Here is a 14793-nt window from a genome sequence, read left to right as displayed (position 1 = left end):
AGAGCAACACTGAACAGAATGTTAAACTACAGTGGGAAGCCTGGGGAGGGTTGGGGGGGGGGGGGGATTAAGAGACCAACTGCATGCATATAAGATTAACCAATGGACACAAGACACGGGGCGGGGGGGGGCGGGGGGCAGGGGCCGGGGGAATGTCAAGGGGGGGAAAAAAGGAGACATATGTAATACTCTTTGTAATACTTTAAGAAATAAAAATTATTAAAATAAAAAAAAATAAAAAAAAAAATCAATGCTGAGAGAGAATCATTGATCAGCTACCTCCTGCATATCCCACACTTCGGATCTAGGCGGGACTCAGGTATCCTCCTGTGAATGGAACCGTGATGTTCTGGTTCATATGTTTAAAACTGAGGCCTGATGAACAAAATTTATAGACTCAGGGGGGATCCCTCAGCCTGTCCTGGGACCTCTCGCAGTCCGGGATCCTGCAGGAGATGTCCCCACTGAGGAAGGTAAATAACATTTATATCCATATAAAGAATTATACAAAAATGTTTGTACCAACTTTATTAAAAATAACCAAATATTGCCAAAACCGGTTTGGCTCAGTGGATAGAGCGTCGGCCTGCGGACTGAAAGGTCCCGGGTTCGATTCCGGTCAGGGGCATGTACCTGGGCTGCGGGCACATCCCCAGTGGGAGATGTGCAGGAGGCAGCTGATCGATGTTTCTCTCTCATCGATGTTTCTGACTCTCTATCTCTCTCCCTTCCTCTCTGTAAAAAATCAATAAAATATATATATAAAAAGAAATAACCAAATATTTATCAAAATGGACAACATGATGGTGATATATTCAAAGATAAGACTATCTACCAGAGCCCTGGCTAAAGCGTAGGCCTACAGACCAAAGGATCCCAGGTTTGATTTAAGTCAAAGGCACATATCTTGTTTGAAGACTCCTTCTAGCCAGCACACTGGTCAGGGCTGATGCAGGAGGCAACCAATTGATATGTTTCCTTCACATCAATGTTTCTGTCTTTCCCTCTCTCTTCCACTGTCCAAAAGAATCAATGGAAATATATCCTCGGGTGAGGATTAACAACAACAAAAAGAATATATATATAAAAAAAGATGAGTTACTAATATATGTTTAATAAATGTCCAAAAATTTATGAAATATAAATTAAAACAGAAAAATACTTAGAAAAAGCAAAGTTCTCTATTAAAATGAAATGTAAAACCATGGTTACCAGGAAAGCGGTGAATAGGGACAGATTAAACGAGGTCATGAAGCAACTACACAGTCACAGATATGCTTAGTATTATGAGTATAATGATGGTTTCAGTTTCATGCACCTGTCAAGATTTATGAATCACTATACTTAATACATGCAATTTACTCATTATAGATTTTCAAAAATGGTTCAAGATAAAACAAATGTTACTTATTTAGGAACTGTTGTTTTTCAACTCCATATTCAATCCACTTTCTTATGCCCTCTGGGTGAGAGTCTCATCTCAGTGACAGAAAATGTACCAAACAATGAAAAACAATGAAGAACTTTCACCCAAACCCACTGGAATACTGACTTTGTCACAAAAGCCACATCTCCTCCCTAAAGACACCCTTCGTTTTCCTCTTAGTTTTGCTGCCAGAGCACCAATGGCTCTGATGGGAACATCTGAGAATCTATTTGAAACCACAAAACTTCTTGATTATAATCAGTGACAATGACTGTTGCACAGAAGATAAACAAGCCTGGAGTCCCTCAGATCTGTGTACACACGGCTCCTATAGTCTTTTCCCAAAAAAATGTCTGGGTGCAGGTTTAGATGAAGACCATTCCATCTAATGGGCTGCAGTCTGGTCCAACAGGAATTAGGTTAGTGTTTCTGCAGTGAAGGGGTCCCCTCACTGCCATGGTCCTCCAACCAGTGCCCATCACCCATGGAATTGAAGGCATTAAAGCACATGGCCCTCTGCTACACCTGGGGAAAAGAATCCCTTCAAATGTCTTATCATTCCTTGAAAATAAGAAAAAAAAATTAACGCTACTCCCAGATATACTTGAGGTTGTCACAACCACCCCCTCTTTGGAGTGATCTCTGTGTCTCAATGCATCCATTTTCACATGAGGACCAGAGAGTCCACAGTGTTTCCTGGGAAAATATGGACAGCAATGTACATTTGGCAAAAACTGCTGAGCTAATTTCTGCACCATGGTCTTCCCCCAAGGGCAAAAATGTTTCAGAGCCCATATAAGTTTTTTACCTCATCATGCTTGGAGAGCCCAGATCTCCATATAAACTAACACACACAGTAAATAGAACACCCAACATTAAAGAAGTCTTAGGGAAAAGCCTTCATTATTTTGCAAGGAAAGAGCCGTGAGACTGGCAGTTCCTCTACCTGGCAAGACAGCTCTTTATCTTAAAAAGTCCAACATACATACGTATGGTTCCAACATACAAACAAGCAAACAGAACAGCAAAAACAGTTGCGGGTATCTTAAATAATGTAGGTGATTCAATGTATGAGATAAAAATCAGACTAATGAGACTTTGCACATTTTCTTATACAATTGTTAAGTCCTAACTAAGAAACTACATTTTCAAAGCATCTGAGAAATTTTTCACATTTGGACTCTTTGGGGCAGAGTGAATTTACAAATTAGGCTGAGAGATATCTCACATTAATTACACTTATAACGACTTTCTCCTGTATGAACTCTCTGATGACTGCGAAGCCTGGTGATCCTGGTGTAAGATTTCCCACAGTCACTGCATTTATAAGGCTTTTGTCCTGTATGAATTTTCTGATGACTGAGAAGGACATTCCTCCAGGGAAAAGATTTCCCACAGTCACTGCATTTAAAAGGCTTTTCTCCAGTGTGAACTCTCTGATGACTACGAAGGTTGGTCTTGGTGGTGAAAGATTTCCCACATTCACTGCATTTATAAGGCTTTTCTCCTGTATGAACTCTCTGATGTTTGCGAAGGACAGTCCTCCAGGTAAAAGATTTCCCACATTCACTGCATTTAAAAGGCTTTTCTCCACTGTGAACTCTCTGATGATTTTGGAGAGCTATGTTTTCGGTGAAAGTTTTCCCACAGTCACTGCATTTATAAGGCTTTTGTCCTGTATGAATTCTCTGATGACGGCGAAGGACATCGCTCCAGGTAAAAGACTTCCCACATTCACTGCATTTAAAAGGCTTTTCTCCAGTGTGAACTCTCTGATGTATATGAAGGTTGCCCTTGGTGGTAAAAGATTTCCCACATTCACTGCATTTATAAGGCTTTTCTCCTGTATGAACTCTCTGATGACAACAAAGTTTACTGTTACTGGTAAAAGATTTCCCACATTCACTGCAGTGAAAAGGCCTTTCTCCAGTGTGCACTTTTTGATGACGACAAAGTTTAATGCTACAGGTGTAAGCTTTCCCACATTCACCACATATATAAGGCTTTTCTTCAGTGTGAATGCTCTGATGAGAAAGAAGGTTACCGCTCTGGGCAAAAGATTTCCCACATTCACTGCATTTATAAGGCTTTTCTCCTGTGTGAACCCTCTGATGACTGTGAAGGTGAGACGTAGTGGTAAAAGATTTCCCACATTCACTGCAGTGATAAGGCCTTTCTCCAGAGTGCACTCTGTGATGATATTTGAGACCATTGAAACTTGAGAAAGACTTTCCACATTCACTACATTTATAAGGCTTTTCTCTTGTGTGAATGCTCCGATGACAATGAAGGACACTGCTACTAGTAAAAGATTTCCCACACTCATTGTACTCATAAGGCCTTTCTGCTGTGAGAACGCTCCGATCATAATGGAGGGCACTGCAATTGGTAAAAGATTTTCCACATTCACTGCGCTCATAAGGCCTTTCTTCAGTGTGCAAAGCTTCATATTCACCTAGGCTGTTAATACTGCTAAAAGCTTTCTCATGTTCACTGCGCTCATAAGGCCTTTCTTCAGTGTGACCTTGCTGTAGATAATGAAATCTAGAAAATTTGGTAAAATATTTTCCACATTCAGAGCACACAAAACATCGACTTCCAACATTGACATCCTTTTCCTGAATAAACCTGTGGGTGCAAGTAATGTCTGTCTTACAGTCTTTTCTGGTGTAATAATATTTTGTCCTTTGAAATGTCATTCCACTTGTCGAAATAGCATTTGGACGGTCCCTGGTCTGAGTAGCCTTTGGGTGGAGATGTCCTGATTCGGTAAGGACACCCTGCCCAACCTCCTCACATGTGAAAAGATTCTGGGACACATTGAAATTGCAGCTCTTTGCAAGTGAGATCCTGTCCACACCTCTAATGAAAGTCTTCTCTCTCACAAGCCATTGGTGAAATTTTACAGTGAAGTAAAACCATTTTGCACACGCCCCACACCTCAACAGTATCTGTCCGTGTTGTGTTCCCTGCAGCCCCATCACGTGGAAAATGTTTCCCAAGACGAGCCCACAACTCTCACACGGGTGGCTCTTCTGGGAAGACAAGGCTATCTTGGGATTCCTTGCGTGTGATACTCTAACAGAAACGTTCTGTTCAGTTGCTGCCTCCACATTCTCTGCTCCACAGCAGCAACCTAAACAAAAGAAAACACTCATGAGGTACATGCTGACCTCAAGAAAACAGGATATCTTCACCACAAATGTTTATCTGTCATGACTAGGCCTGATTCCATAGAAAGATTTTAAGTAGCACTCAGGTATACTCTGAGGAAATTGCAGTTACACATGTCATCGCCCAAAAGTCAGTCGATGATGAAAAGCTCACCAAGAGAGGGACAGAAGCACAGGATGGGACACAAAGAAGAGAGGAAGGCTCTACTCAATGTTTCTGCAGAAACGGCTTCCGTTAGGACCTTACATTGCTGGCCATGTGAGTCTGTGTAAAATAATTTAAAGCGGCTCAAAGTCATAAAAATTAATTGTATTAGAGCACATGATGTTCACCGTCAATATAATAATGTGTGCACTCCAAGGTACTGCAGCATGGACCAACGTTGGCTTGCACTAAAGAGAGACCTTTGCAGAGGTGCAAAGCCCAGTGAGGTGAAGGCTATCCGTGGGCTGGGAATCCAAGTAAAGATGATAACTATGAAAACTGAGTACTTGGCAAAGTATCAACAATAAGTACAAACAAGCATAACTGGGTGAGGAATGGGCAACTGTAAGAAAACACTGGGTTTCTAGCTATGAATGTAACAGAGGCCAGCCGAAAATTCCTCCCCAATGATCCTTCTCCAAAGCAAGACCACCTGTGAATCCACTGTATCCTTAATAAAGTCCTGCTTTGCCCTCTGAGCCCGACCAGGGGCTGCACCTAGGGATTGAGCCTGCCCTTTGCCACCCAGGAGCAGGCCTAAGCCAGCAGGTCATTATCTCCTGAGGGGTCCCAGACTGCGAGAGGGCACAGGACAGGCTGAGGGACCCCCCTCTCCCCCCCAGTGCACAAATTTTTGTGCACCGGGCCTCTAGTGTATAAATAGGATTGTGTGACTAATAAAGTTGCCTCAGTTCCTCAAGAACTGGAGTCCTCCCGACCCCGCTTTCCTGTCTTTCTTTCTCAATTCCCACCTCCCTACCTCAGCCCGGCTCAACCTGTCAGGCTGGCCCTGACAACCGTGTTCATGGATTGGTAGAATCAACATCATGAAAATGTCCATACTACCCAAACCAATCTGCAGATTCAATGCAATCCCCATTAAGATACCAACCGCATATTTCACAGACCGATAATAAGCTCTCCAAAAATAAATATGGAATAATAATAAAAAATAGTCGCAGCAATCCTGAGAAAGAACAAAGTTGAAGGGATGACAATACCAGGTACCAAGGTATATTGCAAAAATGCCTGGTACTTGCACAACAACAGACATATAGAACAATGCAACAGAACAGAGAATCTAGAAATTGACCCACGCCTTTATGCTCAATATTTGTCAAAGGAGGCAACAGCATACAGTGAAATCAAGACAGTCTTTTCAATAAATAGTGTTGGGAAAATTGAACAGATACATGCAAAAAAATGAAACTAGACCACCAACTTATACCATACACAAAATAAACTAAATATAGATAAAGTCTGTAAACATAAGATGGGAAACTTTAAAAATCTTAGAAGAGAGAGGAACCAAGATGGCGGCGTAGGGAGCGGACCTGTGTGTGCTGCTCTCTCACAGCATCATTGAAACTATCAACTATGAAGTAAACAACCGCCACTCAGAACCATGGGGAAGTTGGCCCAGTGGGAGATCTACAACTGGAGGAAAAGAAAGAAGCGCAGTGAGACTGAGTGGGAGCTACGGAGGCACCAAAACCAGAGGTACGCAGTCACACGCCACGCGGGCTGCAAATGGATTCTCGGTTTTTTACGAACCCTCGAATCCTCTGGGCTTGCTCGGGGCGGGTCTCGGAGGCCCCAGATCCCACAGGGAGAGGCGGCCACGGCCTTGCAGTGGTCGGAGAGCGAGGGAAGCTCTGACACGCGGCTGCTCGCCGGCACCAAGGGACAAGAAGTCCTGGTGTCCCGGGGAGGCGAGGGGCGCGGAGACGCCGCCATCGCTATTTCCTCCACGCTGGCGACTCCCTGTGACCCCGCCCTACCCTCATGGCTGTGCCAGAGGCACAAGAGGGAATGACTGTGCTTTTACAAACTCTCAAATCCACTGAGCTGGTTCGGGCGGGTCTCTGAGGCCCCAGGCCCCAAGGCGAGAGACGGCACGGCCTTCCAGCGGTCAGAAAGCGAGGGAGGCTCTGGCGCTCGGCTGCTCGCCGGCACTGGGGGACGCAAAGTCCTGGAGTCCTGGATAGGCAAGGGGCCGCTGAGTCTCCGCCCCGGCGACTCCCTGTGACCCCGCCCTACGCAATTTACATTCCCATCTGGGCTGTGCCAGACTCACAGGTAGAAACGCCTTTGCTTCTGCAAACTCTCAAATCCACTGAGCTGGTTCAGGCGGGATCATGAAGCACCAGACCCGACGGGGAGAGGCAGCACGGCCTTGCAGCCATCAGAAAGCGAGGGAGACTCTGTTGCACAGCTGCTCGCCGGCACTGGGGGACACAAAGCCCTGGCAGAGAGTCAAGGGGCCGCGGAGACTCAGCCTGTGCTATTTGCTCCGCCATGGCGACTCCCTGAGTCTCAGCCCTAATCAATTTACATCCCCATCCAAGCTGTGCCAGGTGCACAAAAAGACCCACCTGCGCTTTTGCAGCCTATCCCAACAAATTGCAGACTTCAACTGCTTGCAGCCATGAGAGACACACTCAAGAAGCAGACCCAGGAGAACCAGGATGGCGGCATAAGGAAGAGACCTGTGCGTGCTACCTCACACAACAACATCGAAACTACCAAATATCAGACAAACACCTAGCATACAGAACCATGGGAAAGTTGGCCCAGTGGAAGCTCTACAACTGGAAGGAGAGAAAGAACATTGAGACTGAGTAGGATGTGACACCAAGTACAGAGCCCAACCCAACAAACTGCAGATTTCAACTCCTCGCATAGAAAGAAGCGCATTGAGACTGAGTAGGATCTGCAGAGGCACCAAGTACAGAGCCCATCCCAGCAGGCTGCAGATTTCAGCTCCTTGCATCTGGGAGGGACGCAATCGGGGGGCAGAGTCGGGTCCGGGGCCGGCCAGGGCTGGGCCTGACTCTGCCGGCACTGTGGAACTGCTGTACCAGCAAGCGCACAAACATGCCCACTGGTCCCAGTCTCTTGTGGGGCGCTGGGGGACAGCAGACAGGCAGTCTGTGCACTTGGTGGAGGGCAGGAGTGCTGGATGTTCAACCACCAGGAACGCCTGGAGATTTTGTCTAGTGGAGAGCCGCTGGCAGGGGACAGAGGGCCAAACTTCCTGTTTCCCCGGTAAGGCTGGGATGGCCCCGGTGAGGTTGGGATGGCCCCGGTGAGGTTGAAACGGTCCCGGTGTGGTACGGACGACCCCGGTCAGGTCGAAACGGCCCCGGTGTGGTAGGGACGACCCCGGTGAGGTTGAAACAGCCCCCGTGAGGTAGGGACGACCCCAGTCAGGTCGAAACGGCCCCGGTGTGGTAAGGGACGACCCCGGTCAGGTTGAAACGGCCCCCGTGAGGTAGGGACGACCCCAGTCAGGTCGAAACGGCCCCGGTGTGGTAGGGACGACCCCGGTCAGGTTGAAACGGCCCCCGTGAGGTAGGGACGACCCCGGTGAGGTTGAAACGGCCCCCGTGAGGTAGGGACGACCCTGGTCAGGTCGAAACGGCCCCGGTGTGGTAGGGACGACCCCGGTGAGGTTGAAACAGCCCCCGTGAGGTAGGGACGACCCTGGTCAGGTCGAAACGGCCCCGGTGTGGTAGGGACAACCCCGGTGAGGTTGAAACGGCCCCCGTGAGGTAGGGACGACCCCAGTGAGGTTGAAACAGCCCCCGTGAGGTAGGGACGACCCTGGTCAGGTCGAAACGGCCCCGGTGTGGTAGGGACGACCCCGGTGAGGTTGAAACAGCCCCCGTGAGGTAGGGACGACCCTGGTCAGGTCGAAACGGCCCCGGTGTGGTAGGGACAACCCCGGTGAGGTTGAAACGGCCCCCGTGAGGTAGGGACGACCCCAGTGAGGTTGAAACAGCCCCCGTGAGGTAGGGACGACCCTGGTCAGGTCGAAACGGCCCCGGTGTGGTAGGGACAACCCCGGTCAGGTTGAAACAGCCCCGGTGTGGTAGGGACGACCCTGGTCAGGTCGAAACGGCCCCGGTGTGGTAGGGACAACCCCGGTCAGGTTGAAACAGCCCCGGTGTGGTAGGGACGACCCTGGTCAGGTCGAAACGGCCCCGGTGTGGTAGGGACAACCCCGGTCAGGTTGAAACGGCCCCCGTGAGGTAGGGACGACCCCGGTGAGGTTGAAACGGCCCCCGTGAGGTAGGGACGACCTTGGTCAGGTCGAAACGACCCCGGTGTGGTAGGGACAACCCCGGTGAGGTTGAAACGGCCCCCGTGAGGTAGGGACGACCCCAGTCAGGTCGAAACGGCCCCGGTGTGGTAGGGACGACCCTGGTCAGGTCGAAACGGCCCCGGTGTGGTAGGGACGACCCCGGTGAGGTTGAAACAGCCCCCGTGAGGTAGGGACGACCCTGGTCAGGTCGAAACGGCCCCGGTGTGGTAGGGACAACCCCGGTGAGGTTGAAACGGCCCCCGTGAGGTAGGGACGACCCCAGTGAGGTTGAAACAGCCCCCGTGAGGTAGGGACGACCCTGGTCAGGTCGAAACGGCCCCGGTGTGGTAGGGACAACCCCGGTCAGGTTGAAACAGCCCCGGTGTGGTAGGGACGACCCTGGTCAGGTCGAAACGGCCCCGGTGTGGTAGGGACAACCCCGGTCAGGTTGAAACAGCCCCGGTGTGGTAGGGACGACCCTGGTCAGGTCGAAACGGCCCCGGTGTGGTAGGGACAACCCCGGTCAGGTTGAAACGGCCCCCGTGAGGTAGGGACGACCCCGGTGAGGTTGAAACGGCCCCCGTGAGGTAGGGACGACCTTGGTCAGGTCGAAACGACCCCGGTGTGGTAGGGACAACCCCGGTGAGGTTGAAACGGCCCCCGTGAGGTAGGGACGACCCCAGTCAGGTCGAAACGGCCCCGGTGTGGTAGGGACAACCCCGGTCAGGTTGAAACAGCCCCGGTGTGGTAGGGACGACCCTGGTCAGGTCGAAACGGCCCCGGTGTGGTAGGGACAACCCCGGTCAGGTTGAAACGGCCCCCGTAAGGTAGGGACGACCCCGGTGAGGTTGAAACGGCCCCCATGAGGTAGGGACGACCCTGATCAGGTTGAAACGGCCCCGGTGTGGTAGGGACGACTCCGGTGAGGTTGAAACGGCCCCCGTGAGGTAGGGACGACCCCGGTGAGGTTGAAACGGCCCCCGTGAGGTAGGGACGACCCTGGTCAGGTCGAAACGGCCCCGGTGTGGTAGGGACAACCCCGGTCAGGTTGAAACAGCCCCCGTGAGGTAGGGACGACCCCGGTGAGGTTGAATCGGCCCCCGTGAGGTAGGGACGACCCTGGTCAGGTCGAAACGGCCCCGGTGTGGTAGGGACAACCCCGGTCAGGTTGAAACAGCCCCGGTGTGGTAGGGACAACCCCAGTCAGGTTGAAACAGCCCCGGTGTGGTAGGGACGACCCCGGTGAGGTTGAAACGGCCCCCGTGAGGTAGGGACGACCCTGGTCAGGTCGAAACGGCCCCGGTGTGGTAGGGACAACCCCGGTCAGGTAGGGACAACCCCGGTCAGGTTGAAATGGTCCCGGTGTGGTAGGGACGACCCCGGTGAGGTTGAAACGGCCCCCGTGAGGTAGGGACGACCCCGGTGAGGTTGAAACGGCCCCCGTGAGCTAGGGACGGCCCCGGTGAGGTTGAAACGGCCCTGGTGAGGCTCAGACGGCCCTGGTGAGGTTGAGACTACTCCAGTGAGGTTGGGACAAATAAAGGGGACCAGTATGGACTGATGAACAGGGGTAGATACAGAAGCAGAGCAACATTGAACAGAATGTTAAAATACAGTGGGAAGCCTGGGGAGGGTTGGGGGGCGGGATTAAGAGACCAACTGAAGGACTTATATGCATGCATATAAGATTAACCAATGGACACAAGACACGGGGCGGGGGGGGCGGGGGGTAGGGGCCGGGGGAATGTCAAGGGGGGGAATAAAGGAGACATATGTAATACTCTTTGTAATACTTTAAGAAATAAAAATTATTAAAAAATAAATAAATAAAAAAATAAATAAATAAAAAAATAAAAATCTTAGAAGAATCCACAGGCAGCAAAATATCAGACATATATCCTAGCAATGTCTTTACAGATACAGCTCCTAGGGTAATGGAAACTAAGGAAAAAATGAACAAATAGAACTACGTCAAGATAAAAAGCTTCTGCACAGCCAAAGAAACCATCAACAAAATAACCAGAAAGCCCAAGGCATGGGAGAACATATTTGCCAATGTTGTATCTGATAAGGGTTTACTCTCCAAAATTTACAGGAAATCATACATCATAAGAAAAAGAAGGTACATGATCCAATCAAAAAATGGGCAAAGGACCGAAATACACACTTTTCGAGAGTGGATATACGGAAAGCCGAGACATATAAAAACATGCTCAAAGCCACTTATCCAAGAGACGCAAATCAAAATGACAATGAGATATCATCTCACACCTGTCAGGATGCCTATCATCAACTAATCGACAAACGACAAGTGCTGACAAGGATGCGGAGAAAAAGGAACCCTTGTGCATCACTGGTGGGAATGCATATTGGTACAGACACTGTGGAATATAGTGTAGAGTTTTCCAAAAAATTAAAAATGGAACTCCCAATTGACCCATCTAGGAAAATATCCCAAGAAATCAGAAACAGCCCTTGCCGGTTTGGCTCACTGGATAGAGCATCGGCCTGCAGGTTGAAGGGTCCCAGGTTCGATGCCGCCCAAGGCAACATGACGGACTGTGGGCTCAATTACCAGTAGGGTGCATGCAGAACGCAGAGATCAATGATTCTCTCTTATCATTAATGTTACTATCTCTCTCTCCTTCTTCTTTCCTCTTTCTGAAATCAATAATGAAATTAAAATTAAAAAAAGAAATCAGAAACAGCAATCAGAAAGGACATATGCACCCCTATAATCATAGCAACACAATTTACAATAGCTAAGATTTGGAAATAGCCTAAGTGCCCATCAGTAAATGAGTGGATTAAAAACTGTGCTACATAAGTTTGCTATTAAAATACATTAAACTATAAAAAAATAAAAATAAAAATAAAAACTGTGCTACATCTACACAATGGAATAGTATGCTGCTGTTACAAAGGAGGAACTCTTACTATTTGCAACAGCATGGATGGAACTGGAGAGCATTATGCTAAGCAAAATAAGCCAGGTGGAGAAAGATAAATATCACATGATCTCACTCATTTGTGGTCAATGAGGGAAAATGGAGACATATGTAATACAATATATATTTCTTTAAACAATAAAGAATTTTTTTAAAAGAAATATTGTGAAAATATCCATAGTACACAATGCAATCGACAGATTAAATGGAACCCTGAGGTTACTTCTTATGGTACTTTACAAAGATATGAAAAGAGAACCTTGAAATGTATAGAACTAAAAAATGTGAGTAGCAAAAACAATCCTGAGTGAGAAGCAAGCTGGTGGCATCACTTCCTGACATCAATTTTTACAAAGAGAAAGCAAGCAAACTGTGTTGCTGAAGAAACACAGACACATACATCAACAGAAGAGAACAGAAAACACAGAAATAAACCCAGGCACATACTTTCAAGTAATTATTGTCAAAACTGCAAGACAGAGAAGAAAGGAAAGATAGTTTCTTCAATGAATGGTGCTGCTGAAAATCAATACTCACATGTAAACACCACAATACTGCATACCCCTGAAAGAATTTAACGCAACCTGCATACCAGAATTGAATGTCAGCGCTAAAACTTAAAACGCCTCAGAACAACCTAGAGAAAAAGTTTTGGAGATTTGTTTTGACATGATTTTCGGAATGTGACACCAACCACCAGACAAAAAAGAAAAAACAAACAGTCCAGATGGCAACAAATAAAGAAAAAGCTTCTTCACAGCCCAACAGCAATAAACAAAATGAAATGAAAGGAAATCTAGAGAACAGAAAAAAATACTTGCAAATCCTATGAAGGAATTGCTTGGAGAGATTGGGGATTCAGTTCTGATCAGCACAATAAAGCGAATATTGAGATACAGACAGAAATTCAGTCAAATAGTTGGAGTTCCCAGGGAATAATAAAGTTATGTTAATACTATACTGGAGGCTAATAACAATGCAATGACTTGTCTGAAAACCAAACTCAATATAACTTCATTAAAAATACTTTATTACTAAGCACTAGTAACAAGCATCTGAGCTTGCTAGAAACATGGTGGCACTAGACCTGCTAAATGCAGGGTTGTCAAACACATACAATTTGTAGAAAAGTGGGTGTGGGCGAGCAATATATGCATCTGAAAAGCACAATTAAGCACATACAAAAATATATGTTCCTGGATGTGATAAGCAATTAATATATAAAAATACAAGATAGTCAAGAGAATGTTTAACCAAAAAATAGAGTTATTAAGCAGGAAGAGGACATAGAAACAATTCCTCTAAAAGTATGTATAAATGACCAACAAGAATATAGAAAATGCTCTCCTCACTGATCAAAGTGGAATCCCTCAATCTTCAAAAAATACACTAGAAAGCACAAGTCCTTCCCTGTGAATTTAGTGGAGCTGGGGGTATTGGGACTTCAGGAATAGAAGGGAGCAGCAGAAACAGACCAACCCTCCCAAGGACAGCAACTACCCAGGAAACTGGAAAATCAAGCAGTACCACAGTCTACCTGGGAGGACAGAGCACACTCCGGGGAATGGGGCCTGGGAAACAAAAAAGCCAAGTCCAGGTCACTGGTGAGAGTGAGGGTCTTACCCAGCGAGGATATAAGTTCAAAGTTCTCCAGCATCACATTCAGGTACAGCTGTCTCTGACCCTCATCAAGGAGGCTCCATTCCTCCCTGGAGAAGTACAGGGCAATGTCCTCAAAGGTCACGCCAACCTGTCAGAATGCAGACAATTAAAACCAGAGCTGTCTCTCCGAGACCCAGTAATCCTACTCCTTACACACCTTCCCCCCCTCAACCTCCTCCAGGGCACCCGGTTACTGTGGACACCAGTGCAAGCCAGTGCAAGTGCAGGCTGCTCTCTCATCACAGTCCCATTACTCACTGTGATGGCCCTCAGCAGAGCAGCTGGGTTGGGTGGGAAGGACTGGGGGAGGGGAGGGTAGAGGGCAATGCGATTTAAGCTCTGGGCAATGCCTGCAGGGCACCAGCCTTCCTGCCAAGCAACACCACTGCAGTCTCCTAGATCCTGCCCCCAAGACAAAGCCAAGTGTAGGTTTATGCTTCACCTTTAAGTCCCCACAGCAGATCCCGGTGACTATCAGCTCACACTTCCTCCAGATGTGCTCACCACTGGGTAATGTTTATCCCCTTCCCATGTTCAGACCCCAGGTTCACTCCCTCAGCTCTGCCCCCTTCCTGCTCCAATGCCACTGGATCTCACTGGCCTCACCCATGAACCTGGCATATGGCGTGTAGAGAGCTTGTAGTCCAGCCGGATCCAGGACCACCCCAGGCCCCTGATGGACCCACAGCCGGGAAAGCCCCGAATGAGTCTGTGCCGTCCTCCCTGCAGCCTCTGCTCTTTCCGTCAATACTCACAGCCACATCCTCAGGGACCTTCAGATGCAAGTCACCCCCGTCCTCTCTGCCCTGCACTTGCTGTGTCCTCAGAAGCCACAACAGTCCTCTCTCCCCTCCGCCTTCCTCACGGTCCTCCACGCGGGACTGAGCTGCAGGACGGGACAGGCGCCCTCCCCAGGCTGTGGTGTCTGTGTGAGGAGGCGGTGAGGGCCTGGGGGACTCGAACTCACCTCAGCCCGTCTCCTCAGCGGGGGCGCCGCCATTGCCCTCTGTGGGCTGAGCGGGGCGGGAGCAGAAGCCGCTGCGGGAATGGCGGTCCCTGTCCCGGCCCTGGCCTGGGTCCGGGTGCCAACTCCGAGCGTCAATCCCACGTGTGAGCTGTGAGCACCACTGGAGGCTCCCACCATGGGCTGTGAGGCGGGGAACACCGCTCTCCGGCCTTCTCCACGGGACCGCGAACACGGAAAACCTCACCGCCTGAGACAAAAATCTGAGAAAACGAAATCCTGACAAGGATTACCGGTCCCGCCCTACAGAAGCGGCCAAACAGACCCT

General features: G+C 48.6%; 1 protein-coding gene across 1 annotated transcript; it reads right to left on the bottom strand.

Moving 5' to 3' along the window:
* Positions 1–705: 705 nt before the first annotated feature.
* Positions 706–14501, bottom strand: LOC139000305 (zinc finger protein 256-like). The gene is made up of 4 exons (XM_070402544.1): positions 14469–14501; positions 13760–13903; positions 13463–13589; positions 706–4562 (listed from the first exon to the last, which is right to left on the bottom strand). The coding sequence occupies exons 1-4, from the start codon at positions 14499–14501 to the stop codon at positions 2656–2658; spliced, it is 2211 nt and encodes a 736-aa protein (XP_070258645.1). The 3' UTR covers positions 706–2655.
* Positions 14502–14793: the final 292 nt, after the last annotated feature.

The sequence above is a fragment of the Myotis yumanensis genome, unplaced genomic scaffold (assembly GCF_028538775.1).
Source record: "Myotis yumanensis isolate MYYU_CA2020_CCGP unplaced genomic scaffold, mMyoYum1.0.hap1 SCAF_23, whole genome shotgun sequence".
NCBI lineage: Eukaryota > Metazoa > Chordata > Mammalia > Chiroptera > Vespertilionidae > Myotis > Myotis yumanensis.
This window is presented reverse-complemented; position numbering and strand designations above follow the sequence as displayed.